Source organism: Dermacentor albipictus, chromosome 3 (assembly GCF_038994185.2).
Source record: "Dermacentor albipictus isolate Rhodes 1998 colony chromosome 3, USDA_Dalb.pri_finalv2, whole genome shotgun sequence".
Lineage (NCBI taxonomy): Eukaryota > Metazoa > Arthropoda > Arachnida > Ixodida > Ixodidae > Dermacentor > Dermacentor albipictus.
The window spans coordinates 60,218,352-60,243,415 of record NC_091823.1 but is presented as its reverse complement, the minus strand read 5'-3'; the positions used below and the strand labels follow the sequence as shown (position 1 = coordinate 60,243,415).

Here is a 25,064-nt window from a genome sequence, read left to right as displayed (position 1 = left end):
ACAGTTGCTGGCCTGGTGAAGACACGCCGCCTTGTTGAAGTGTTAACTTCAGCGACCTTCCTTGTTCCATACCACAGTTATTCACTAGATTTAGTGATTTAGATATTCTAAGGTCACCGAGTTATCTATGCTTTGACAATTACAGAGCAGCACTAAACGGTACTTGATGCCGCACTGAATAGTAGCGCAATGTAACTACAACTGGCTTCCAGTATTTCTATTTATGAGCGCTTGTATATTATGTGCTTTACTCATTTCTATTCTCCGCTGAAGCTGACTTTTCACAATCGCATGTATGTGTGTGGGTTGTATCATCAGTGTGTATGCCTCATCTGTCTGTTTACGAGCAGATGGCAGAATACATCGCTGCCTTGTGTGTGTGTTTGTGAGTCTTCATATGCGTATGTAACAACTTAGTGTGGCAGGACTTCGCCTTTAATATCTGTATGTTCACGTGTCCATAAGATTGTGTACTGTGGATTTTTTGGGTCCTAGGACGTTGTTTATTTTCTTTTACATACGCACACGCATACACACAACTACATATACACACACTGTTGTGATCGGCCAGTGGTGGTACGGACCTTCTAGCCTCTCCTGCCCCACTGCGACGAATCGTTTCGTGAAGCTAACAATGTGCCCCCCTCGGGTAGAACTGCGGCGCCAGCAAGGCTAGACACATTTGGTGGATCGAGTGTTGCTTGTTGGTTCACTGTGGATGTCACGCACCAATAGGAGCAAGAAACTCATGGAAAAGGGTGTTCAACGGCCTTTCCTCATGGACACCGGTAACAGCCAGGGTCGTTTGACGCGCCAGCTCGAGTCAAGCGTGACAATCGCTGTCTACGAAGCTCCCCTTCTTTCTGTGGGTTAGGAAGAGGTAGCCCGATGCACAAATATATTTACAACTATATATATGAAGAAAAGTGTGTGATAATTGCGCCGGCTGGTACAAAGCTGACAGTTCCAGGAGACAGTCTACCACTTCCTCTTCGTCTCCCTCTTGCGCGCACGATCCTGTCCAAATGCACTGTAACATAAGCCCCTGGGCTAGAACCCCGTTTTGGCGCTTTTTAGAATGATAGCCAACTAGATGAACAGTATGACTTTACTTTACTAACATTACTTTAAGCGGGACACTTGGACGATGTCAGTGCGTAGCTGGAATGACGATGGCGTGTCTTCAACAGAGGTGATTTCGTAGTTTATATCACTCAATCATCGGAATACCCGGTAGGGCCCGGAACAGCGTGACAGCAGTTTTTTGGACAGGCCGACATGACGACTTGGAGTCCACAACAGAACGAGATTTCCGGGTGAGGGCAACTGTAGCAGCGAGTCTTTTGTGACGCCTGGGCCACTGTAGGTCGATCACAGGCAATCTCACGAGCCATACGAGCCCCACCAGTAGCGTCATTGGCGTATTCCGTCGTATGTCGCGACACCGAAGGTCGCAGGCTGTCGAAAGGCAGTGGCATGGCGACCAAACAAGAGGTGGAAAGGGGAGAAACCCGTGGTATCATGACATGACGAATTGTACGCAGATGTCACGTAGGGCCAAGTGCTGTCCTAATCGCGATGGTCTTCTGAAACCTACGTAGACAGCATTTCTGTAAGGATGTGATTCAGTCGTTCAGTCAGTTCGTTCGTTAGTGGATGATATGCGGTTGCGAGCTTGTGTTTGGTGGAGCCGGAACGAAGTATGCCTTCGACAACTTGGGAGAGGAAGTAGCGGCCACGATCTGTCAGCACCTGCATTGGCGCGCCATGGTGAAGAATCACGTCTTGAAGTAAAAAGTCTGCTACATCTGTAGCACAGCTGGTGGGCAGGACACGTGTAATGGCATGGCACGTCGCATAGTATGTGGCAACGGCTATCCACTTATTTCCTTTTATGGGTGTGTGGAAGGGGCCGAAAAGGCCCTTGCCGACACAGAAGAAAGGCTCGATTGGACTATCGACTGGATGAAGGTGGCCAGCAGGTTGCGCACATAACCTCTTTCGAGGCTGACAGGGGTCGCAAGCCACAACGCAACGTTGCACAGAGCGGTAAAGGTCTGGCGAGGAGAAGCCACGTCGAACTCTGTCGTAAGTGCGGAGGTGCCAAGGTGTCCGGCAGTGGGTGTGTCAGGGAACTAGGCAAGAACAGTAGAACGGAGATTACGAGAGACAACTAGCAGTAAATCTTGTCCATCAGCGCTGACATTGCGTCGATGAAGAATGTTGTCATGGAGCACAAACATACTGGTAGAGCGAAGTGATTGTCCTGAAGTCAACCGCTCAATGATGGACCGGAGAGAGTCATCCTTTCGCTGCTCAGTAACGACGTCGCGACAGTCAGAAATGGCCAGAAGGCGAGTGTCGGCGTCCTCTTAGTCATTGTCAGGAGGATCGACGGGATGACGAGACAAGCAGTCGGCGTCCAGATGAAGGCTGCCGGAGTTTTGCATCAGAACGAAAAAATACTCCCGAAGTCTGAGTGCCCAGCGACCAAGGCGGCCAGCCTGGTCTTTCAATGACGATAGCTAGCACAGGTCATGGTGCTCCATAATGACAGAAGATGGGCGACCAAACAAGTAAGGGGGAAATTTAGCCACTGCCCACCCCAGAGCGAGGCGCTCACGCTCGGTGATAGAAAAATTGCGCTCCGAAGGGGACAAGAGGCGACTGCCGTGGGCGAAGACGCGCTTGACTGCATTTTGCTGTTGGGCAAGGGCAGCACCCATGCCATGGCCACTGGCGTCCGTGCGTACGTCTGTTGGTGCAGATGGATCAAAGTGGCCTAATATCGGAGGCGTTGCTAACAAACAGATGAGGTTGTCGAAGGCGTCGGCTTGTTCCCGGCTCCAAAAGAACTCTAGCTGTGTCCATCTTGAGAAGATCAGTCAGTGGCCGGGCAATATCCGCAAATGGCCATGAACTTTCACTTCGTGGTGTCCAAAATGACACTTAGATGATTTAAATTGAGGGCCAGCCTCCCTGAAGACTTCGAGAATAGCGACCAAGCGACTGAAGTGGCTGTCAAACATAAGGAGAAATACGATGACATCGTCCCGATAACATAAGCAGGTGGATCACTTACAGCCCTGAAGGAGAGAGTCCATCATTCGTTCGAAAGTTGATGGGGCGTTACAAAGTACGAAAGGCATAATCTGAACATGGTAAAGGCCGTCCGGTCTAACAAAAGCCGCTTTCTCAAGGTCGAGTTCATCAACCGAAATCTGCCAATAACCGGTTCAGAGGTCGATTGAAGAGAAATATTTCGATCCGTGAAGGCAGTCGATAGCGTCATCAATCCACGGGAGAGGCTACACATCCTTTTTTCGAGACCTAGTTCAGTTGACAGTAGTCGACACAATATCTCCAGCTGCCATCTTTCTTTTCGACCAAGGCAACCGGCGACGCCCAAAGATTCGAAGAGGGCTCAACTGCGCTTTAGGTTATCATCTTGTCTGCACCAGCTTGAATAGCATGGCGTACTGCGTGAGACACGCGATAAGGTCGTCGGCGGGTAGGACTAGCATCAGCGGTGTCAATCTTATGGGTCACAACGGAAGTCCGTCCCAGCGGGCGATCCTCAAAGTCAAAGACGTCCCGATAAGACACCAGGAGGCGACAAAGGTCTGTAGCCTGTTCGGGAAGCAGGTCTTGAGCGCTCATCTTCGAAAATATGCCGGGATCGGACGCTGCGGAACTGATCAGACAGTAGATGGCTGCAGATGAGCACGGAATATCTAATACGGAGGTGGCGGAATCGTCGATGGGACAAAGCGTTGCCGAGCGACATGCCTTTTGGTATAACTTGCGTAATTTAACCAAAATTTAAAAAGTAAGAAATACGCGGTTATCGGCGATAGTCACAATGGTATGTGGAAGGGCAACTGTGAGTAGCAGGAGAACACTGACATTAGGAGTGAGTGTTCTCCTGACTCCTAATACTCCTAGGGGCTGTTCCTGACGGTGACTATGTCACCGTCAGGAACAGATGGGAAGCACGTGAAAGGCATATGCATGGAGGCTTGAGACGGCAACCGTACGAAGTCTACAGAACATAAACGAGGCTCAGCTGATTTTAGAGCACAGCAGTGAATAGGCAGCTCGAGTTGGAGGAGGCCAGCAGCGCAGTCAATCAGTGCCGAATCGTCCGATAAAAAGTGGAGGCCAAAAATCAAGTCATCAAAATAAACTCAAGTCACGGATGTGTTGAAACCAGTATTAGGGAGGTTTACTACCACCGAGCACGTCTCTAAGCTCGAGAATCTGTGGCACGCGATGCTGTTGGCAATCCTGCTGCCCACGTCCAGACGTTCTTCTCTTTATTGCATGCGACGGTATGTACTTCAGTAGGAGCTTGAGAGTCAAAATGACGTCGTCAGAATACGGCGCAAGGTGGTGAATGCGTGGTCGCAGGCAGGGAAGCGCGATGAGAGGTCTTTGGCGTCACGAAACAGTTGCGTGAGGGGTCATAGTATCGACGCGAAATTCCGAATGAAGTGCCGGAAAGAAGAGCACAAACCAATGAAACTGCTAAGTTCTTTCACTGTAGTGGGCTTAGGAAATGTAGAGACGGCCTGCAATTTCCCGCCATCCCGAAGAATGCCATCCTTGGGTACAACGTGGCCGAGGATCGTCAATTTGCGTGCGGCAAAGCGACATTTCTTGAGATTAAGCTGCGGACCGGCGTTGGTTAAGGAACTCAACACGTGCTGATGGCGCAAGGGTGTGTTGCGAAATCAGGGGCGAATACCACGATGTCGTCAACGTAACATAGATACAGCTTCCATTTAAGGCCGCACAAAACGTTATCGATCATCCTTTCGAATGTAGCAGGTGCGTTTCAAAGTCCTAAAGGCACGACGGTCAACTCATATAGGCCATCTGGTGTAACAAAAGCAGTTTTTGGGCAATTGGCCTCGGCCATCGGGACCTGCCAGTAGCCTCACCGCAAGTCTAATTAAGAGAAGAACTCAGCTCCTTGTAAGCAGTCCAGAGTATCATCAATGCGGCGCAATGGGTAAGCATCTTTCAACGTGATATTGTTTAAACGCCATAAATCTACACAGAAGGGTATGGAACCATAGGAGAAGCCCATGGGCACTCTGAAGGTTTAATCAGGCCTCAAGTGAGCACGTCGTTGACCTGGTCGCCAATGATGCGATGTTCCGCAGCGAATACGCGATACAGACCTTGTCGCAGCGGTGAATGGGAGCCAGTGTCTATGTGTCGCTCACCCGCCGTGGTACCTCAGTGGCTATGGTGTTAGGCTGCTGAGCACAAGGTCGCGAGATTGAATTCCGGCTACGGCGGCCGCATTTCGATGGGGGCTAAATGCGAAAGCACCCGTGTACTTAGATTTAGGTGCACGTTAAAGAACCCCAGGTGGTCGAAACTTCCGGAGTCCTCCACTATGGTGTGCATCATAATCAGAAAGTGGTTTTGGCACGTAAAACCCCATAATTAATTTTTTTATGTGGCGCTCGACTGTTTATCTGCTGCCTAGGAATGCTCGTGTGACGTCGCAAGAAGTTCGCAAGTGCTGAAGATTGGTAAGAAGCTGGGGTCGCTGCGAGGGTGCCAGATCCTCAGCGATGAATGGGCTGAAGACATCTTTAGATGTTGGATCAGGAGTAGAGAGGGCGATCAGGGGCGCTATAACGTCAAGCTATTCCAAACTTTTCTATTCCAATTCTGCAATCAGCCCTCCGCGATTGGTCAAAAACTTTTTGAACCACCCCCACTTCGCCTGTCTGTCACGCGACGTCACGAAAACCGCAACAGCTCCCCATCTGACTTGATGCGTGCGCACTGATTACGCATGACTGGACTGAACAAAAGAAAATCAGTTATTTCTGATTCGACGCTTTTTCACCATTAGACCTCGGCTATTGGCCAAAAGTTTTCCGGCTGCACCCGCTTCCTCTGTCTGTCACGCGGCGTTGCAAAACCACAAATGCTCACGACTTCAAAGTGACGTGTACACGTTAAAGATGCGCTAATATGCCAAACAAAACTGAATTTTCTTTCTGAATAGCGGCAGGCTGCCCCGTTCCGAAAGGAATAAAGGATGGCTGCCGCCAATCGCCCAGGCACTGGCTACTCGTACCTGCCGGAGAGCATGGGTTTATTTGCATACAATAAAACTTCTTGCGTGGCCGTGTAAGGTTATCGAGCATTTTCAGCACGTTTATGACCTCGCTCTGCCAACTCTTCCTTGCTGAGGATCTGTTCTAGCAGTATTCTTAACCTTTCGTTGCATGCCGCCGCGATTTTTTACCGGCCACATCAAGCTAAATAAGGGAAAGCGGTCTAATCGCCGGCGCTGGCATCACCCTGTTAATCCGGTTATTGATTTTCAGTGCACTGGCTCGGCCCCATCGAATCCCTCTCCGCTTGAGCGTGATCCTCACCTCTCCTGAGCCAATTAAATAAGACAAGCGCTCAGTGTAGGCAATGTTATTCGTTTTTCAAGCAAACAAAAGTGACTTTCTATGAACAAGAAGAGCGTTGGATTGGTCTGTTCAAACAACCCTGCGGCTCACCACGCAATGCTTACGTTAGCAGTTGCGCAAATTTGACGTCAGGAGACATTTGGAATAGTTTTATGTTATAGGGCCCCAGGTCAAGGACGGCCGTAGGGGACGCCTCGTCGGGGACGGATACAATCTGCATAGAATCGATGGTCTCGACGTGGCCAAGGCATTCGTGACGAAGGGACGTGAGCGGAGATGAAAGCGTGTTATAAACGGGCATTGTGCTGAAACCGGCGGCGAGGTCAAGAGTAGCAAAGTGCAAAGGAAGGGCTTTTCGGGCAACGATGAGGTCGGACGGCGTGAAGAAGACCATTCCATCGTAGATAGCACCACGTGAAACTGGTACAAGTGCTGACGAACACGGCGGTATATTGGGGTGTTCCTGGACGACAAAGTTACGACAAGAATGAGGATCAATGAACGTGAGGTCACTGAGCTGAGTGCATTCAACCTCAGCGCCAGTGCAATCGATTATAGCGTTGTGGGAAGAGAGAAAATCCCATCCTAGGATAATTGCGTGGGAGCACGATTAGAGCACTACAAATTCTATAGTGTAAATAACGTCTTGAATCAGGACACGGGCTGTACAGGCTGTAGGGGCTGTACGGGTTCGACGGGTCGAGCACCAGCAGTTTGAAGTGACAATCCAGAAAGAGGCGTTGTTGCCTTACGTAATGATCGGCAAAATCTGGCATCCACAACAGGAACAGCTGCGTAGGTATCAACAAGAGCGACTGTACCGATGCCTTCGACAAACAAGTCAATAACATTAGCAGGTAAGGAACGAGGACTTCGGCATCTCGAAACTTGCGCAGTTCTTGCCAGGCCGCCTACGCATCGGTGAAAGCAACCGGCGACGTGGGGATGACGAGCGGCGAGGGTCGAAAAAAGGACGATCAGTCAGAGTGCGAGATGACGATGTGTCTGATGAAGTGTAGTATGCATTGCAGTCGACCGGATAATGAAGCGCCCGGAGATCATTGTCGATTGTTTACACCCGGCGGCAGAACCTTGCGACATGCAAAGAATATATGCCGATTGTCGTGCGTGCGCTACGGGTTGGCAACAGGAGGGCCGGCCCTCCTGCCGGGCGGCTGAAAGGGCCGTGTCGGCTCTTGGCGTGGCCTGGCACCTACCGCAGCATAAGTTAGCGGAGCGGCCCTAAGCGGCTGCTGGGGAGTAACCGGTAGTGCGTCAGCGACTTCTCCTTGAACGACGTTACGCAGAGCAGATGGCAAAGGACTAACAGGCACCTAGGTGAAAGGTACCAGGGACAGCTGTCGTGCGACTTCTTCGCGGACAAAGGCCTTGATCTGCGCGATCAGCGACGCTTGGTCGGAAGCAATGACCAGGCTGGAGATCGACGCATCGATTGTAGGAGGAGGTCTCGTCAAAGCTCGCTGTTTGCGTAGATCGTCGAAGCTCTGACAGAGGGTGATACCGTGAGCAACAGTGTTCGGGTTCTTGGTCAGTAGCATTTCGAAGGCATGATTATCAATTCCTTTCATGATGTGCGTAATCAGGTCCGCTTCCGACATGGTGGCATTGACGCGTTAACATTCATTCATTCATTCATGTTACCCCTAAAGGCTGTCACGGGGAAGGTATTACATTGATCGAGAACGTCCTCTATGTAATTGGTGAATGTTTCACCCGTGTCCAATGCACGTGTGCGCAAACGCTGCCCGGCTCGAAGTTTGCGGACGGTGGAGCGGTTAAATACCTCTGTAAAAGCCGCCTTGAACGTACGCTACGTTCGGAAATCCGCCTCACTGTTTTTGAATCACAGATTGGCCACGTCCGCGAGATAGAAAACGACATTGGTAAGCATGGTCGAGCCAATTTTCAACGTCGTTGTCGTCGGTCCCGCTAAGATGGTAGGATCCCGCTGGTGAATAGAACCAGCGCAGAGAACAGGCGGCGACTGCAGCGTTTGCTGGTCGGTGGCTGGCATGGCGGAAGGTAGCGGTATAGTGCGGAGTTCCAGGATGGCAGAGTTGAAAGGGTACCCCGCACCTCCAGCAGTAATAAAGGAGGTTTATTAGACGACGGGCCGATGACGGGTGGAACGCTTCACCTAGCAGTCTCCAAGCGCAAGCGTCGGCGGCACGCGATGCTGTTGGCAATCCTGCTGCTTACGTCCAGGCGTTCTTCCTCATTACACTATCAACAGTTATTCGGGTAGTGCACATGCCAAGGATGATGAACGTTGCTCAATCATGGACCCGGATAGTTCGCGATGCCGCAGCTGTAGGGACTTTCTTCAAGCGGCAACGAAGACGGCTGCTCTTCACAGAGATATCGGTTCGAGATATGCCCTCCAGGAGGTGCACCTTTTATTTTTTCGAAGGTATGCGCCCAGGTCGGAATGACGGCGACGCCTGATGGGACTGCGGTGACCTGGACCGCAGGCGACGATATTGCGGCGAATGCGACTGGCGACTACTCGGTGACGGTTGCCGACGGCGCCATGCGGTCGTACCATCAGTGGCGTGCAGGTTCGGCTCTGATTGCGGCTGGACATAGTGAAAACCGCTGTCTGGACGAGGGCTGTTCAAGAACGGCATCGAGGGCTAGTGATTGCGAGAGTATCGGGAAACGTGACCAACGCTGCAATAACTGAAGCAAATAGTTCGGGCTACTGGTGTTCGCCACTCTGCCATGTTGCGATAACCTCGAGGGATCCATTTATTTTGAGTATGCACCAGCGAAGGACGTTCGGTTGGCCAGGAACTGGCCATGGTCCATTGACTGCAAGCCGACATCGGCGAGTTCTTGGCGCACAGTAGGTTGAACAAGGAGAACCATAGGCGCGCATGTATCGTTGACAGATGGGTACATAGCCGTGGCTTACACATGGCTTCCAGCTCACGGCGCACGATTTTCGTCAGCTGCTCTGAAGTCTGCTGCCTCGAAGGAGAGTCCTGTCGGTCTTCACAAGACGATGATGTAGCCGTATTGAGGAGTCATGCAAATGACTGATAAATACGACAGCTTTTCAAGCTCTCGAAACGCTTGCACTCCATGATCATGTCATTAGCCAAACTGCAGTTCTTACAGATGAGTAAATTGAAGGCGTCATTGGTGATATCTTTTAAGGCATGCCTAACTCTTTCCGAATCCGACATTTCAGCGTCGGTATTGCGGCAGACTCTAGCACGTCAATTACATAGGCGACGTAGCCTCCGGTGTATGTATGCACTCGTGATGCCAACTCTTTCTTGGCGATGACCTTCCGACCCAGTGGTTTTTCGAAGAGATCTCGCCGCTTCTGGTTGCAGGTATCCTTGTCACAGAGTTCTTCTTCGTGGTTACCACATTCGCGCAGTTCCCGCCTAGTAAAAAAATATTATGATCGTCAGTATCACTGTGGGATCCCATTTGTTGTTGCTGCTCACCCGCTCATACATCTTCAGCCAGTCGTCGACGTCGGAGCCATCGGTGCCGCAGAAGGTTCCTGGATCACGCGGATGCGTGAGTACGACAGCTAACATAGTCGGCGCAGAAATAGGCGAACTAGGAACCGGCTCCTGCGACATCGGTGAAGAACCGAAGCGGCGTCCACTGCGAAGCTCCGTTCTGAGTCGTTACCCGGCACCTCCACCAAATGTTACGAAGAGGAAGCCCGATGCTCAAATATATTTACAACTATTTAACTATTCACATGGGGAAAAGTTAGGGGTAATCGCGCAGACTGGTGCAAAGGTCATAGCCGCAAGAGTACCACTTCCTCTGCGTCTCCCTCTTACGCGCACGCTCCTGTCCAAATGTACTGTAACAATATATATATATATATATATATATATATATATATATATATATATATATATATATATATATATATATATATATATATATATATATATATATATATAACTACTGGCTGGTCAGGTACAACAGGAACGCAGAGGACACTGACAGAGGCGTAACACAGATTCATGCTAATATTACTTGGAAATTCGGCAATACATTCGTTTGTACAGAATAAAACATTTCGGTCGCATCGTTCACCTTTAGCTACCATTGTATAGGTAACTACACACCCACTATATATATATATATATATATATATATATATATATATATATATATATATATATATATATAGTGGGTGCGACGGAAATGTTTTATTCTGTACAAATGCATGTATTGCCGAATTCCCAAGTAGTATTAGCATGAATCTGTATTACGCCTCTGTCAGTGTCCTCTGCGTTCATGTTGTACCTGACCCGCCAGTAGTTTTTATTAGCTAATGGCGCACCCCCATTCTTTCTACTGAACTACGTGGACGAATAGCTTGGGAGGTTTATAGGCAGTGGGAGTGAGGCGGAGGAGCAAAAATTCTAGGACAGGCGAAAAGAGGCGCTGAAACTCGCTTGAATTTCGCTGTAGAATGATTTAAGCCTTGCAGTGTTTTGTAAACAGCGTCTTCACAAGAGCACGTGTTGGCTCCACACATCATACAACAACAACAACAACAGCATTTTCGGGTAAAGATGCCTTATGCTACCGCGCAACTTACTTCATATACCGTTCTCACTTATTCAAGCATGAGAATTTGTGCATGAATTTATTCACGAATATCGCTTCATTAAAATATCATATATCTGATGTTTCTGCGATGCAGACGAGAGAGACCTGGATTTCGAGTGCTGCAATGTCCCAGAGAAGTACCAGCATCCGCTATGTATGACCATCGAGGTGCCTCGGGATGACCCCTTCTATGGTCAGTACGGCAGAACCTGCATCGAGTTCAAGAGGTCCCTAGCAGGTCAACGCCCGGGTTGTGCTCTAGGTATTCGCACTGCTACTTACGTCCACACCAGTGCATGTGTTCCCAGAATGTGGTTCTAAATTTTGTATTCCTTTATAGAGGGATACAAAACACGCGATACGATAGTTCAATATATATATTGAGCTGTCGCACCCCTGCTGTTCACAGAGTGCCTACAGGGGCATTGCTATTCTTGTTGCTATTTTCTTTGTATGTTCGCAAAGTTTAGCAGGCAACAAGTGTAGGCTAATGGTAGGTGAGGCGAAACTAACTGCAGAGCGATTCTCTTTCGCTCTATTGTAATGTGATCACCGTAGTTACAGCATCGCTCTGACGCTGTGTAAACGGCGACTTCACCAGTGTTATGTATTGGACAAAATGCAGTGGTACAAATTTCTCAACAAGGCTAACATCATCCTATCACCAGACAAAAGACAAATTTCATAACCTGAACAAATGCTCTACGGCATAAGAAGACGATAAAATGGAAGTGCACAAACAGTAATTAAGGTGATCCGCGCTTTTTCTGCTTCATTATGCTTCGGTTGTTACATACCACACACTTCACATATGCACGCTGTGTCACGCGTTCCGAGGCAAGAATAGTCATAAAAAACGTATAATATATGAGCATTCAGCGCAAATGTGCTTTCTGGCAAAAGCTCTACATAAACGCGCTCTCGCATTATCTTATACGGCTGCACTTTATTTCTTTAAAGCTTCGTTCAAGCCTGGCAAATAACTTCATTATTTAATTACAGGGTTTTACTTGGAAAAACCATGATCTGATCTGATGCAAGTTACGGGACACGAAGTGATGCTTTATTGTGCATTAGTCACCTTTAATACACTCGTGACGTTAGTATTAGAAGAAACCTTCCATAAAGATCTTTCTTGCGCCCCTTTATGCCTACTTCTGAAGGTGGCAATAACATGCATTTTTGCACAACAACTCACGTGTACAGGAAAGCAAACTTGTCGGAATGTTGAATGGGTCAAGTGATCGAAAAACAGCCTATTTCGCCCATCTTTGGCGCGTCCAGTATGATTTGAGCATATGCAACAGCTTTGTGATTAAGGGTGTGCGTTATTTTGTTTTTCTGGCCCTTGTGATCACTTGGGCACAGCTCTAAGTGTCATAATACAATCGTTCTGGGACCGGACGCGCTCTAGCTATAGGAAAATTCATGTACTTAGTCACCAATAAGATTGCGAGGGAGGCCTGCAAACTCAGATGGCACGCCCGACACGCATATCGTAGTGCATCGTCAAATATGCACGAGCACCACCGACTGCGCTGCAATGTAGGATGACGAATAGCGAACGGAATTGAGTGGTCTGACTCTGCGATCGACCGTGCTCGCAGCTATCTATGACTTTCTCCAAAAAAAGCAGTTGTATTTTTCCAATCCCACTCATAATTCCAATCTTTCTTTACGCCTTAGCGTGATCACTGCACGTGAGAGTATGTTGTAATAAAAGCAGTGGCATTACAAAAACAAAAATTGATAGCGGGCTCACGTTGGGCTGTAAGTTCATTGGTCCCTGCGATACACACGATGCTTTTGATGCCATAGATAGATGGCGATGCATTTCAGCAAGCTAAACATATGTGTAGGCGTATGCTTTATAGCACTGGAAGACTGTTTTTCGATGCTTTCGTATGTTGCTGTTCTCTTATTGTGTTTAAGAGTTGTTTCAAACATAGTGTTCCAGTATGACACGTTGACGTACTTTACGTACAGGCGGTCTGTGCTTGCTTAGTGCTGTGTATCGCTTTAAACAAGTTTTTGTGGCTGACACTTTATTTGTTAGAAGGGGTTTCCACGGCGCCACAAATAATCTAATGGCACAAATGACTTCACTTATGAGCTCTGACAGCCCATAATGCATCAATACAATAATAAAATTTTATACTACTGCAGTTTAATACCACTGTCTCTCCATTAAAGGTCCACGGTCTCATATCAACATTTTGACCCATTCTATCGATGCGAACTTCATATATGGATCAACGGACGCTCTGGCCAAGAGACTAAGATCCTTCCATCGAGGTGAGTTTTCACTTGAGCATTCGAACTCTCTCTTGTAAGTGCTCTCTTTCCCAACCAGTTCTTTAATCCGCTAGTACTTTTACCTATACCAGAAGTAATATTATGGCTTCATAAGCAAAATTACTGTTAATAGAGCAGTATCACGCGACGAGTTTCTTCACGTGCCACCAAAGTATACAAGCAGGGCCGGCGTAATGTAAGAATTCCTTTCGCTTGATGCTATTTTGTTTTTCTTATCGCCCACCATACATGAGCTAGCGATCGTGGTGATGAGATATAGGTGGAGGGCCATTCGGACTACTAACGAATCGGAAAAAGAAATAGCATTAGATTATAATCGTTACATTATTTCTGCTCAGGAGACGGTGGACCACTGAAAAATTAGTGCTATTACAAACGTATTGGAAAACATTTTGAGCGACTGTACGGAACTAATAACATACTTCTCAGGGACCGACCGACTGGTTCGTGGTTGCATAGACAGGAGTAACTCTTGGCGGTACGTGCTCGCATTTAATCTTTGCACGAAGAGCGCCAGAAACACGCACGCGCCGCCTTGTCAAAATGGAGGCGCGTAGGCTCTGCTGACCACGACATGCGGCGCCTTTGTTTTCTAGACTGCACGCCTACTCGTGGAACGCAAATATCAAAGCCTCTACAAGAATAAGGAGTGTGTTTCTATGGTTTGGCAACATATACTAAACAATTTTTTTAACAGTGCTTCCACTTGTTCTACCATAAGGTATGGCAGGTCAAGCATGCTTATTATTTGCGCTATTTGCCAGCCGATCCCGAACCGAATGGCTACCGCCAAGGATCGCGCGTGTCTTGTTGGCAGCGAAGCTCGCCTCGTGCCAGCATGGCGATACGAGACTTTAGTCTTTGCGACCTCCTGTAATAACAAACTATTTGAAAATTCTTACGTTAAAACTCTCCTTGGTCGTTGCTCTACAACTTTGAGTGGGTGACCAAAAGTCCCATCGCCCTATAATATAATATGGGTAATTAAAATTGATACCGGTCAATCTTTTCCGCTTAAAAAAACCAGTTCGCGAACCAATTCTGTGCCACATAGCTTTAAGCGAGGTGACAAATTTGTAAGTTCTATCATTCTCATGCTCTGCGTCAAATACCTAACTTAGCACATTTAATGTAACAGCCTTTTCTGTTTCAGAGCTATGCTTTGTTTTTGTCTGTATCAGTCAAGTAGGAAATACAGAACAGCATTTCCCTTGAACTTCTGCCATTTTCTTTGTTTCGATAAAAACACTGTGCATTGATGTCTGCAATTAAGGACAACTGAGGGTCTGGGATCGTTTCCGCGATCTGGGACTGAAGCCGATGCTGCCGCCGGAGTCCGAGAACCCAGAACGAGACTGCATCGCCCGTCCTCGGCATCTTTTCTGCTTTCTTGCTGGTAAGACCTCTGTTTCCTGTACAATTTCCCAGGCAATACTGCATAAAAACGCACCTCCCTTAGCCCTAGTGACTGCTGTCAGTATCGCTGGATAAATTATTGAATGGCATATTATACAGTGGTAAGTCTACTACACAGCCGTGAGATTGTCGCCCGGTACTCCATTCATATAGTCATAAGATTTGCCGGGCGTGTTCCAATCACGTCTGACAGGGCCCAGAAAATTCTTGGTAATACCATAACTGTACCTGCTTATAAGCTACATAATGCTGCCATGCACCTTAGACAAATCTTGTTTCTATGCAAGTAGCAATTACCGACCGGAAACTTTCACTCGAAAGCTCATTTACTTCTTTCCTGCTCCTTGATATCACGGCCACTTTTCGTGTTTATTCCTACGCAGCAATAAACACGATGAGTAATGGTCGAATACCTGTAGACGCTATGATAAAATACAAAGTATCTAGCAGAATCATAAGTGGCGAAAACTTATCACCGATAAGTTGGTGATACCATCTGCTGATGGATTACGATAACAATGTACCCATACTTTGGCCTGTGAGATCAGCCAGTACTGCAGGATCAGTTCGATGTCATGCCGATACCTAAGCTCTGCGCAGTAATGCGGGGAGCATGGTGGGCACTGTTCCTCTTCAACTCTGTGGCGGAATTTAAAGCGTGTAGATAGAGGCGGCACTGATGTGCAAGGATGAATCTGACTGTTGATATTTGAGCTGACACAAAAAGGATTAAAAATAGTTTGAATGAAATGACTAATGAGTCGGCGGACTCCAATACCAGCCCTCTTAATGAAGGACGTTCCAGTAACCTTTACATGCAGAACTTTCCCGAAGAGGTAAGCTAAGATCTCATAATTTCCTGCACCCTTGACTAATCATCTGTGTTCATTTGACATTTAAGTGCTTCGTGAAGCTCGTTTTTCGTAGACTCTGTACCAGCTGCTCTGAAAATTTCAAACAGAGGTGCAGAATTGTAGCGTGCAAAACGCAGTTAAAGATAAAACGCATTTGACCATCAAGGCTAAAGCTCACAACCGTAACTCAGCGTGTACTCGCAGCTTTCTTCGTTATTAAAACACCCGTATGCGTAGTCTTAAAAGCCTGTCTTCGCTTCCTTAGGTGTAGCTTAGAAGCACAACGGGCAGACCGCTCTTTCGGCGCCCGGCGGCCAAACGCCGTAGAAGTTGCGCAAGAGCATCTGGTTCACGAAGAAGCGGGAAGTCATAGTGGTTCCCTCTCTGCGCTGTTATTGCAAAGCGTTCTACTTTGCCTCCTTGATCGCAGGCGACGAGCGAGTCAACGAGCAGATCCATCTGACGGTGCTGCACACTTTCTACTTGCGAGACCACAACCGCATGGCCGACGAGTTGGCACGTCTGAACCCGCACTGGGACGACGACCGAATCTACCACGAGACGCGGCACATCATGGCAGCCGCCGTCCAGTTCATTACCTACAACGAGTTCCTTCCCATGGTCGTCGGCGAAGAGCTTATGGTCCGATACAACCTCACGCTACTAAAGGAGGTGAGCTGCCATGTGGTGGAATGCAAATGCAGCGGGGCAAGCTTCTTGCACTCCGGAGGTTAGCGCTGAAGTGCTTCAAAAGACAGGGATCACCTAAATGCACGGAAGTTTGATGAAACTTCAGGCAGGCCGACTCTGACACATAGATTCTCTTTGTTCGATTCCGTTCCTCAGGCAAATCTTCAACAGGTGCATCCTCTTGCTAACGTTGTTGGGTGGCTCGCCCTCTGACGAACAACGAAACGAACAACGAACAATGAAATCTGCTCGGAGTATGAAGGCATTGTAATGGACATATTATTCCAGCCTTAATCAATGATCATGTCGAGCTGATGACTGCATAGCAAGAGAGCTTTCTTTTTCGTTGTGGTAGCGGTATAAAATATATATCTGTAAGTAAATACCATTGCGACTTTACCGCAAGGTGTTTACCATTTGAGGCGGAACGGAAATGCACTTCGAAATTTATATGCTGGAAACGGAGTAGTTCAGTAATAATTTCTTTGACAGACACCTTTATCGATAAGTTCCAGTAGGTACCGATGTCCTACATCGTTCTTGGCGAAATTTTGCACACGTGATGTGAATACGAGTCCAGAATAATTTGGTTGATATGGGCGAAGTTTGAGCAATAGTCCAGTATACATGGTAACCTAGTTTCGCTATATATTATTTTTTGTAAATTATAACTAAGCTTCTTTTATTCGATATGCACCCACCAACACTGCTATATCTTTATAGTGTTTTGTTTGGGTCGTTAAGCTTTTATTCATTTAGTATTTAACCTGCAGACATAAATCATATTTGTATTCCACAGTCTTCATGCAGATGATATAGTCGCTAGATAAGGACGATGCACGGGCAGACACACTAGACAACAAGGCGAATGCGAAGAACGGAACTTCCTCCGGGAGAATTTGTGCTCAGGAAACAAAGCAGCACTTAATCAGCATCGGTAGAATCGAGCACCGTCGGCGACCTTCGAATGCAATCGCCCCCCTTAAGTCCTGCTGCTGCTGATGCTTTCATCATCGTACATTCTAAAGTAGTCGGTGAAGCTTGCGCGGTTCGGTGGCGGCTTTCTGCGACGCATGTAGTACAGTAGAAGGATCGACATTTGGGCAAGTTGGTACTGGTTGAACAGCTTGAAGGGGCAGCGCAATATGACGAAGACAGAAGGCAGGAACACACAGGACAGCGCTGCCTTGTGTGTTCCTGCCTTCTGTCTTCGTAATATTGCGCTGCCCCTTCAAGACGCACGTAGTACAAGAGAATAGGATGGGCCAACCTCGCTCTCAAAGTGACGATTTTCACGTACGCTATTCAGTGGGATATATTGAAACTGGTGGTGGCGGCTTCCGCTAGGATGATAACTGCAGTCGAAAGCATCGGCGGGAACAAGCCGTCCGTGTGTAAGTGTGCAGTGTATTTTCTGCCAGAGTCTGTCATTCCTCTGTGCCATGACGCTGACTCACCGCTGCACTCAGCAAGTTAGACGACCAATCTCTCTCGGAAGAGGTGATCTTTGAACAATGAAGCAACATGATATTCCAGACAATTAAAGCACCATCCTGCTTTTTTAGATCCGCCAGACTCAGTAAACGGCGGTAGTACTTCCTAATTATTTTGTTCCAGCTCTTCCCTCTTTCTAATTCCTTTTTCTCTCACCCCGTGCAGGGACGAAAAACGGAAATCTGGTTAAATCTGGTTAAATTCCGGGCTGCTCCTTTTTCTCTGTTTCGATCTCTCTTCACAAACGTTTTGGTAGAGCGAGCTCGCTTCGCGCGAAAACGATGCCATGACAATAGTGATAGTTTGATACAGGATTTATCGAAAACTCGTTTTATCGTCACTCTTGCGCAAGCATGCTGCTCTAAAACAGTTCACCCGATATTGTTAAAAAGTATCTTGTATGACGGCACGAAGACAGCCGGTAGTAAACCACTTTTATAGTACGAGACTGTGGTAAGTATACTGAATTGTTTGTTCTCATTGCAGGGTTACTGGCACGGATACGATCCCGACGTCAACTTGGCACTCTCCAACTCCTTCCAATCAGCCGCGTTCAGGTTCGGACATACATTCATCCAGGGTATGGTCAGGCGCTACAACAAGTACCACGAATTCATCGGTAAGAATTGTACATGCTGTTTGCGTATGTGTTTTGCTTCAGTGTTGGGTAAATGACTAGCTGGAAGTAGCACTTTCTTCACGTGGAAAAGCATGCTAATGCCGAATTTCTTGGCGGTACATTTCAGTCTTCATTGTTCTCACTCTTCGTTATTGAGTTGTATGTCATTGCGCTGTCGTAATAGCCGGAATGAGCAACTTGGCGCCTAGGGTGATAAAAAAAGTAAAATAAATGTATGTTTGTATAAGAAAGGCCCGCGCATTGCTATTGGCTGGTTAATTCATTTTTTTGTGATTGTTATAGTTTAATTCTTAATTTGCCCAACGCATGTCACCGTGGAAGTGTGAGCGACAGAGCATTGGAAGTTCGCACGTGTAAGCAAAACACTTGGAAGAAGTGATAAATAAACGTTGCAGAATTCAATTCTCTTTCTGACAAGTAATTTCTACTATATACAATTACCCGCGATAAGAACCCAGACCAAACTGATTCTAAATGCAATTCAGCATGTAACGACGTCTTTCTTAAGGGGCGAATTGGGAAATAAAACACATTGCTAGAATCCTTATGTTCCTATTATGTTCCGATTATTAAGGCAAGGAATACTAATCGAAATATGTCAAATCACTGACAAACATGTCGAATGCTTAAAGTCTTATGTGGAATCCAGCACTTTAGTGTGTGTGTTCGTGTGTGGGTGTGACTGCTACGATTCCATATCAGTGCATAACTTAAGATGCTGATACGCGTTAAGCGTTATGAACATTATTAGATATTTACATTGTGACGTGCAATAAGCCTACTTATTCAGCTACTTCGAGCCATAGCAAGGACTGGAAAGTTAGGGTGCCCCTAAACACAATTACAGAAACTTGCCCAACGCGTCCCTTGCTTTTGTGAACGTTGTGCCACAGCCTTTTTGGTAAAAGGCAAAAAAAAATCTAACACGATACCTGATGGCTCTGCAGGAGAGGATTTTCTGCGCAACCTACTGCGGCAGCCGTTCATCGTCTATCAGCCGGGCAAGCTCGACGAATTGGCCGGAGGTCTTATAAACACACCGGCCCAAACCTACGATCCATTCGTCACGCAAGAGGTATGTCTTCCATATTTTAATAGTGATGTCTTAGACAATTATCATAGCGATGTTGCAAAGCGGTTGTGCATGTTGTGTTGAAGTACTGATCTAAGTTCTCCCGCTGATAATGTCGTGAATTCGGAAGGAAGGAACAAAATTTCTTGGGCAATATGTTTTCCCCCTATTCCACAGAAGTATTCTTACGCTAGAAGTGTTCATAAGAATCGATACTAGTGAATCGTACTGTTAGAATTATAATTAGGGAAACCTTCCGGCGAATGGCAAAAAGGAGGGGAAAGAGGAAAAGAAGGAAGGGAAGCTAGGGAGTTCAACGAGACACGAGTCCAGTTTGCTACTCCTATGCGGGGAGAGGGGGTTAAGGAATGTAAATGAAGAAAGTAGAGGTAAGGAGGAAGGTATTATGGCAATGCGAAGGAGTGAACTTGTCCCTCCCATCCCATCTACAATCGCTCACTGAGGCAAGTCGATTTCATGGCAAAATGCTCTTGCGAACAAAGAGCTTTGTCAATTCGGCCTATGGCACAGTGGCTGTTTCACGAGTTGCGCAATGTTCACTCGAACTCGTCCTGAAAGGCTCTTGTATCTTGATGGCTTTATTTCTTGTATGCTTATTCTGATTTTATCGCTCGTTATTGGGTAAAAATGTTGGTGCTTTTTTGTAGCCGACAATTAATTTAAAAAAGGAACGCTATGCTATTTGCACTTTGCGTCGTCTTTCTTTTTATTGGTTTTGTGAGATGCATTATGCGCATTACACTGATTATAATATTGTCTTTAACCTTCTAAAGCTGCTATAACTTCCTCGAGAACCCAGTGCGTGATGCGTACGCTTGTGTGTCGGCCGAAACCAGCCTTGTGCGGTGTGCTATTTATCCTGAGGACATAGGGTGACTCCGCCTTTCCGATGTGCAGAATACTGGGACACTTGTACGTAATACAAGATGCCATGGTTACAGTCTTGCGCTCAATTTGAGCATATGTTTTAGGAGTTTCTCTATTTCTAGTTTTTAGTTGTTCCTGCATGCAAATAAAGCTTTGTGTAATACTTCTTATTTACTTAAGAAAAATTTAAAACAATGTCCTTGTATATACAAAGAAGTTTATTTTCTGCTGATTTATTAGCATTTGTATAGCTATTACATGTTCTTCTCTCATTGGGTACATATGTTTATTTATAAATTGTGATATGTCTGTCAAGGACTGTTCGTTTTTCACGTGCGAACCGACCGCTGTGTTGCCATCCAAGGATGCTCACACCCCATCAAGAGAAAAGTCATTTTCGCTATTCTTCTGAGCATCCTCCGTCTGATGTGCAAACGAAAATAAACTTCTTCTTCTGTGCTACCCAATTACTTATGGTTGAAAGTACAAGTGTACTGTATGCATTTCATGCGCCTTGTCATCACATTGAGGCGTCCGCTGCCGTTGATGTCCACAGCACCAGTGCCGTTCAATGAACCTTCTGCTTTTGTGGATGGCAGATAAATCATTTTACTTCGCATACATATTACTGTGCATACTGTGTATAAATATGCATTGCCTGCGCGCACGTATTTAGAATTGTAACAGCGATAGTCATGTTAAATGCCTGTGCGCAGACCAAACAAACATGTCATTTTGGTGTTAATGGGTGTCACAGTAAGCGCTTGGCACCAAGTATTCGAGCAATCAATAGTTTTAACTCGCTGCTGTGAACGCACTTTTGCTTGTAACACAAGCCGCGAGAGTCAATATTTCAGCAAGTAAGGTGCAATATTCCCGACTGGATAGCTTTGGAAAGTGCTCTACGCCAAAAAAAAAGGCTCTACGATTATTAATGACCGAGGTCTTTCTCTGACAGTCCTCTGCATGCTATTGCCAAATGGTCAATAATGGTACAACAATTAAATAGATAGATGCAACCTACCGTCGCACAGAAACTTCAGTAAGGTAATGTAGTGAATGTCCTCTTAAATCCACGCACTGAAGTCAATACGCCGGTCACTGCAGAAGCAAGACTATCTGCACAATATATATATATATATATATATATATATATATATATATATATATATATATATATATATATATATATATATATATATATATATAGGCTCCTCGACATCTCTTTTGCTGGGCTAGTCTATACAATGTGCTACACATAAAAAGTTTTATAATGTTTGCTGCGGCAGCTCCTCCGCATTCAATGTCTTGAAAAGAGAGACTGCTGAACAGTGGATAATGAAGATGACCAAAGTGAAGATGGCCGTTGACTGTTCTTTTAATGCTTTCATAGTCGTATCCATTCTAGTAGCCACAAGTGGTAAATAAGCTTTGGTGACGAAATATTGCTGTAGATAGATACAGTTAGCTGAGGCATGAGTTGGAGATGTTGGAAGCCCGTGCCTCCTGCTACTCTGTTTCAATACTGTAGGAGCTAAGACGCTATGAGTGATAAATGTTACATGAACATACTGATTAACATAGAAATATGGCTGTTATTATGAGCGTTTCTGTAATCAGTGCCAGAAGGGCGCCGTAGACTGCCCTGAAACTAATTTTGAATCTCATTCTCCCTGTGTGTCAGCACGAATGTAGCATTACAAATGATCACAATCCAGTCAATCCGCGCGAAGCACGCTTTGACAGCTCACACCTATTTGTACAATTTCCAATATCCGCCTGTTGCAGGTAACCAACCATCTCTTCCAAAACCCCGAGGAGCCGTTCGGCAAGGACCTTATCGCCATCAACCTTCAGCGCGCCCGGGAGCATGGCGTGCCAGGGTACAACTCGTTCCGAGAGTGGTGCGGACTGCCACGTGCACATACGTTCGCCGACTTCGAGCCATGGCTTAACAACGGCACGGCATTCCGCTATTCGCAGATCTACAAGTAAGCGAAAGACGAGAAACTTTCATGTGTGTTCTACACTGTGTCATCTTTGATGTCTCGGGGAGGTTAGCTTACTAGCATAAAATTTAAGGAGCTTGGAGAGGATCGTGGTTTCGTCGCGCTCCTTTACGCGTACCCTCATCCGCGAGCTCATCGCATTCTTGTCGCCTTTGGCCAGTTCCCAGTTAGAGCACATTATCCGCATTTCCTCCTTGTGGCTGTGGTGAAAAGTATGCTCAGAACATAAGATAAAAGTCGAGTGGGATCAACAAATTATGACAGAAAGGAAACAAGCTTTGTGCGGCTTCTTTGTGTGCACAAACCGTCACACAACCTCAGAAAGAATGGAACGCGAGTTGGAATCGACGTCGTTTTCTATGCATCCGACAAGTTTTCCAGGTTTTGGACAAACGCGAACACGATTCTTTCAGTAAAACGTGGGGGCACAAGAAACCACAAGAACTTCTTATTCACCAGTGCTGACAGCGTCGTATACTCTAGCCATTGCATAAGGAATACTCGTCACTGCTTCAATGCGAGAATAAAGGAGCACAAGTATAACGTGTGTAAGGCAGTGAAAGAGAATTTTAAAACACGTTTCTGAGGTTGCCGAGGTGAGCCACTCTTTGGAAACACAGAAATAGTGAATCAGAGAAAGACTTAATCATACGGCTACTTGCTGAAGCCAGAAAGATCCTTTCATTGGGCCACAAGTGCGTGAGCACGCCATCGCTCATCTTCTCCTGAAAAGAGTGCCATTTCCTAGGCAGAACAAATCCGGCTTTAACAATATAATTTTATATTCTGTTTACAATATCGTGGTTTTTCTCTGCCTCATACATATATGCACGTGTAAGCAAGGAAAGTGAAGTTAGCACGCATGCGTATGTTTCTGTTTGTTACGTCTTCTTTTCGTTCATGTAATTTGCGCTGCTTCACCATAGTTAATGTGAAATTAACTAGTTCAAACTTACATCCTTGTCAACGTTATTTCTAGAGGAGAAACCCCTCGAATTTCTTTTCATTCGGCAGAAAATTAAAGCCAAGCACGATCAGAAGCCAGGAAATTGCAGTATGTTGAAACTGTACTAAAAGGAAGCCGAACAGCTTAAAATAGCTTTTTTGGCGACTTGGTTACCTTATTACTGTGAATGCGTGGTGTTGAGATTACCCACCTTGTTTTTCTCACGTTTCGACCATCAGCAGGTGCGTCAGCGCGATTATACTAACCCAAACCCGAAGGATCATGGGGAATCCCGGCTGCGCATCAACTAATTCCAAAGGAATACTCAAATGAGCAGTTCTCGCTTCTTCCTGAAGAGAGCTTCAGACACTACGCAGAGCAGGCGGCTTCCAGTCCACTCAATGAGCTGTAAATATTTTGTCATATCGATCACGTGGCTTAGCCGAATCAAGAGTCCAGAGAGAGAAAAAATAATGCAGAGAAAGGCAGGGAGGTTAACCAGAGGTAAGAGTACAGTTTCAACTTGCCGGATATCGGGTACTTTATCACTGCTGAAATCGTACACATAAGAATGGTGTTTAGCTATACGTCGGGTCCAGGCGGGGTGATTAAGTGGCTACGATAACATGCTGCTGAACACGACGTTGCTGGTTTAATTCCCGGCCTGAGCGGTCACATTCTCATGGGCTTGAAGCGCACAAACTCTCATGTACTCTTATTCGGGTGCACATTGAAACGCACAGGTACTAAAAATAACTCCAGAGCCATCCACAACGGCATCTATCATAGCACCAGTCTTGCTTTCTTGCTTTGGAAGGTTAAACAACATGACTCAAATAGTCGGCTATACCCTGGGAAAGTAGTGAATCGGAAGGAAGGCATCCATATCGAAAACGCCGATATGCCCCATAACTCCCCCGTCCAACAGTCCCATATATATGACATATGCGAATATGCGGGTTTTCATATAGGATGCCATATGCGTCACCTGAGGTTATTCGACATGGGTGCTATGGCAGATAGGTTTTTTTTTTTCGTTAGGTATTTTTTAAAGCTGTTCGTGTATATGCCTGCTTTGCTTGTTGTTGTTCTGTATAGCCTGCAACAAAGATGAAAGTTTGTCCACTCAAGAACCAGTTGTATCCCTAGCTAAACGCACACTGAAAAAGACAAAATCATAAATAAATAAATAAGGATAGGCAGCAATTTCAATGAAATTCAATGAAAAGAAATCCTCACTGCACACTAGGAAAGGAATAACGAAAGTAAGGTGGGTGTGTAACTATGCTCGCTGCCGCTTGGCTACTCTATACACCTGGCAAGGGGAAAATGGGGAAGAAAATCCGCTAGAAAAAAAGGTTCAAATGTATGCGTATCACGTGCGATGCGGAACTAGCGCGCGATCTCTGATAAAGTGTGATTACTATGCAGAAATAGTGAATTTCACAGCATAACGCATAAAAAAATAACGTGAGAAAGTCATAATGGCGCTAAATTGAGACAAGAAAAAGAGAACCTAACACAAAAACACAAAGGGCTCGCTGACACCGGCAAGTCATAGATCCTGGATTTACAGTACGATGAGAAATACACCATTATCTTTCTTCTACCCTTAATTGACATAAGAAGGGTGTTTCGAATACCTCATCCACCCTCATCAACAATTGCGGAGCTGG

At 46.2% G+C, this 25,064-nt stretch overlaps 1 protein-coding gene across 3 annotated transcripts in view; it reads left to right on the top strand.

Moving 5' to 3' along the window:
• LOC135898757 (salivary peroxidase/catechol oxidase-like) overlaps positions 1-25,064 on the top strand; it is a 133,794-nt gene that overhangs the window by 90,186 nt on the left and 18,544 nt on the right. For all 3 annotated transcript variants that reach the window (XM_065427890.1, XM_065427891.2, XM_065427892.2), the window contains exons 7-13: positions 11,158-11,325; positions 13,257-13,358; positions 14,653-14,775; positions 16,080-16,321; positions 18,320-18,452; positions 19,421-19,548; positions 22,222-22,424. In XM_065427890.1, the coding sequence (XP_065283962.1) occupies positions 11,158-11,325; positions 13,257-13,358; positions 14,653-14,775; positions 16,080-16,321; positions 18,320-18,452; positions 19,421-19,548; positions 22,222-22,424 (1,099 nt within the window). The remainder of the gene's footprint in view (positions 1-11,157; positions 11,326-13,256; positions 13,359-14,652; positions 14,776-16,079; positions 16,322-18,319; positions 18,453-19,420; positions 19,549-22,221; positions 22,425-25,064) is intronic.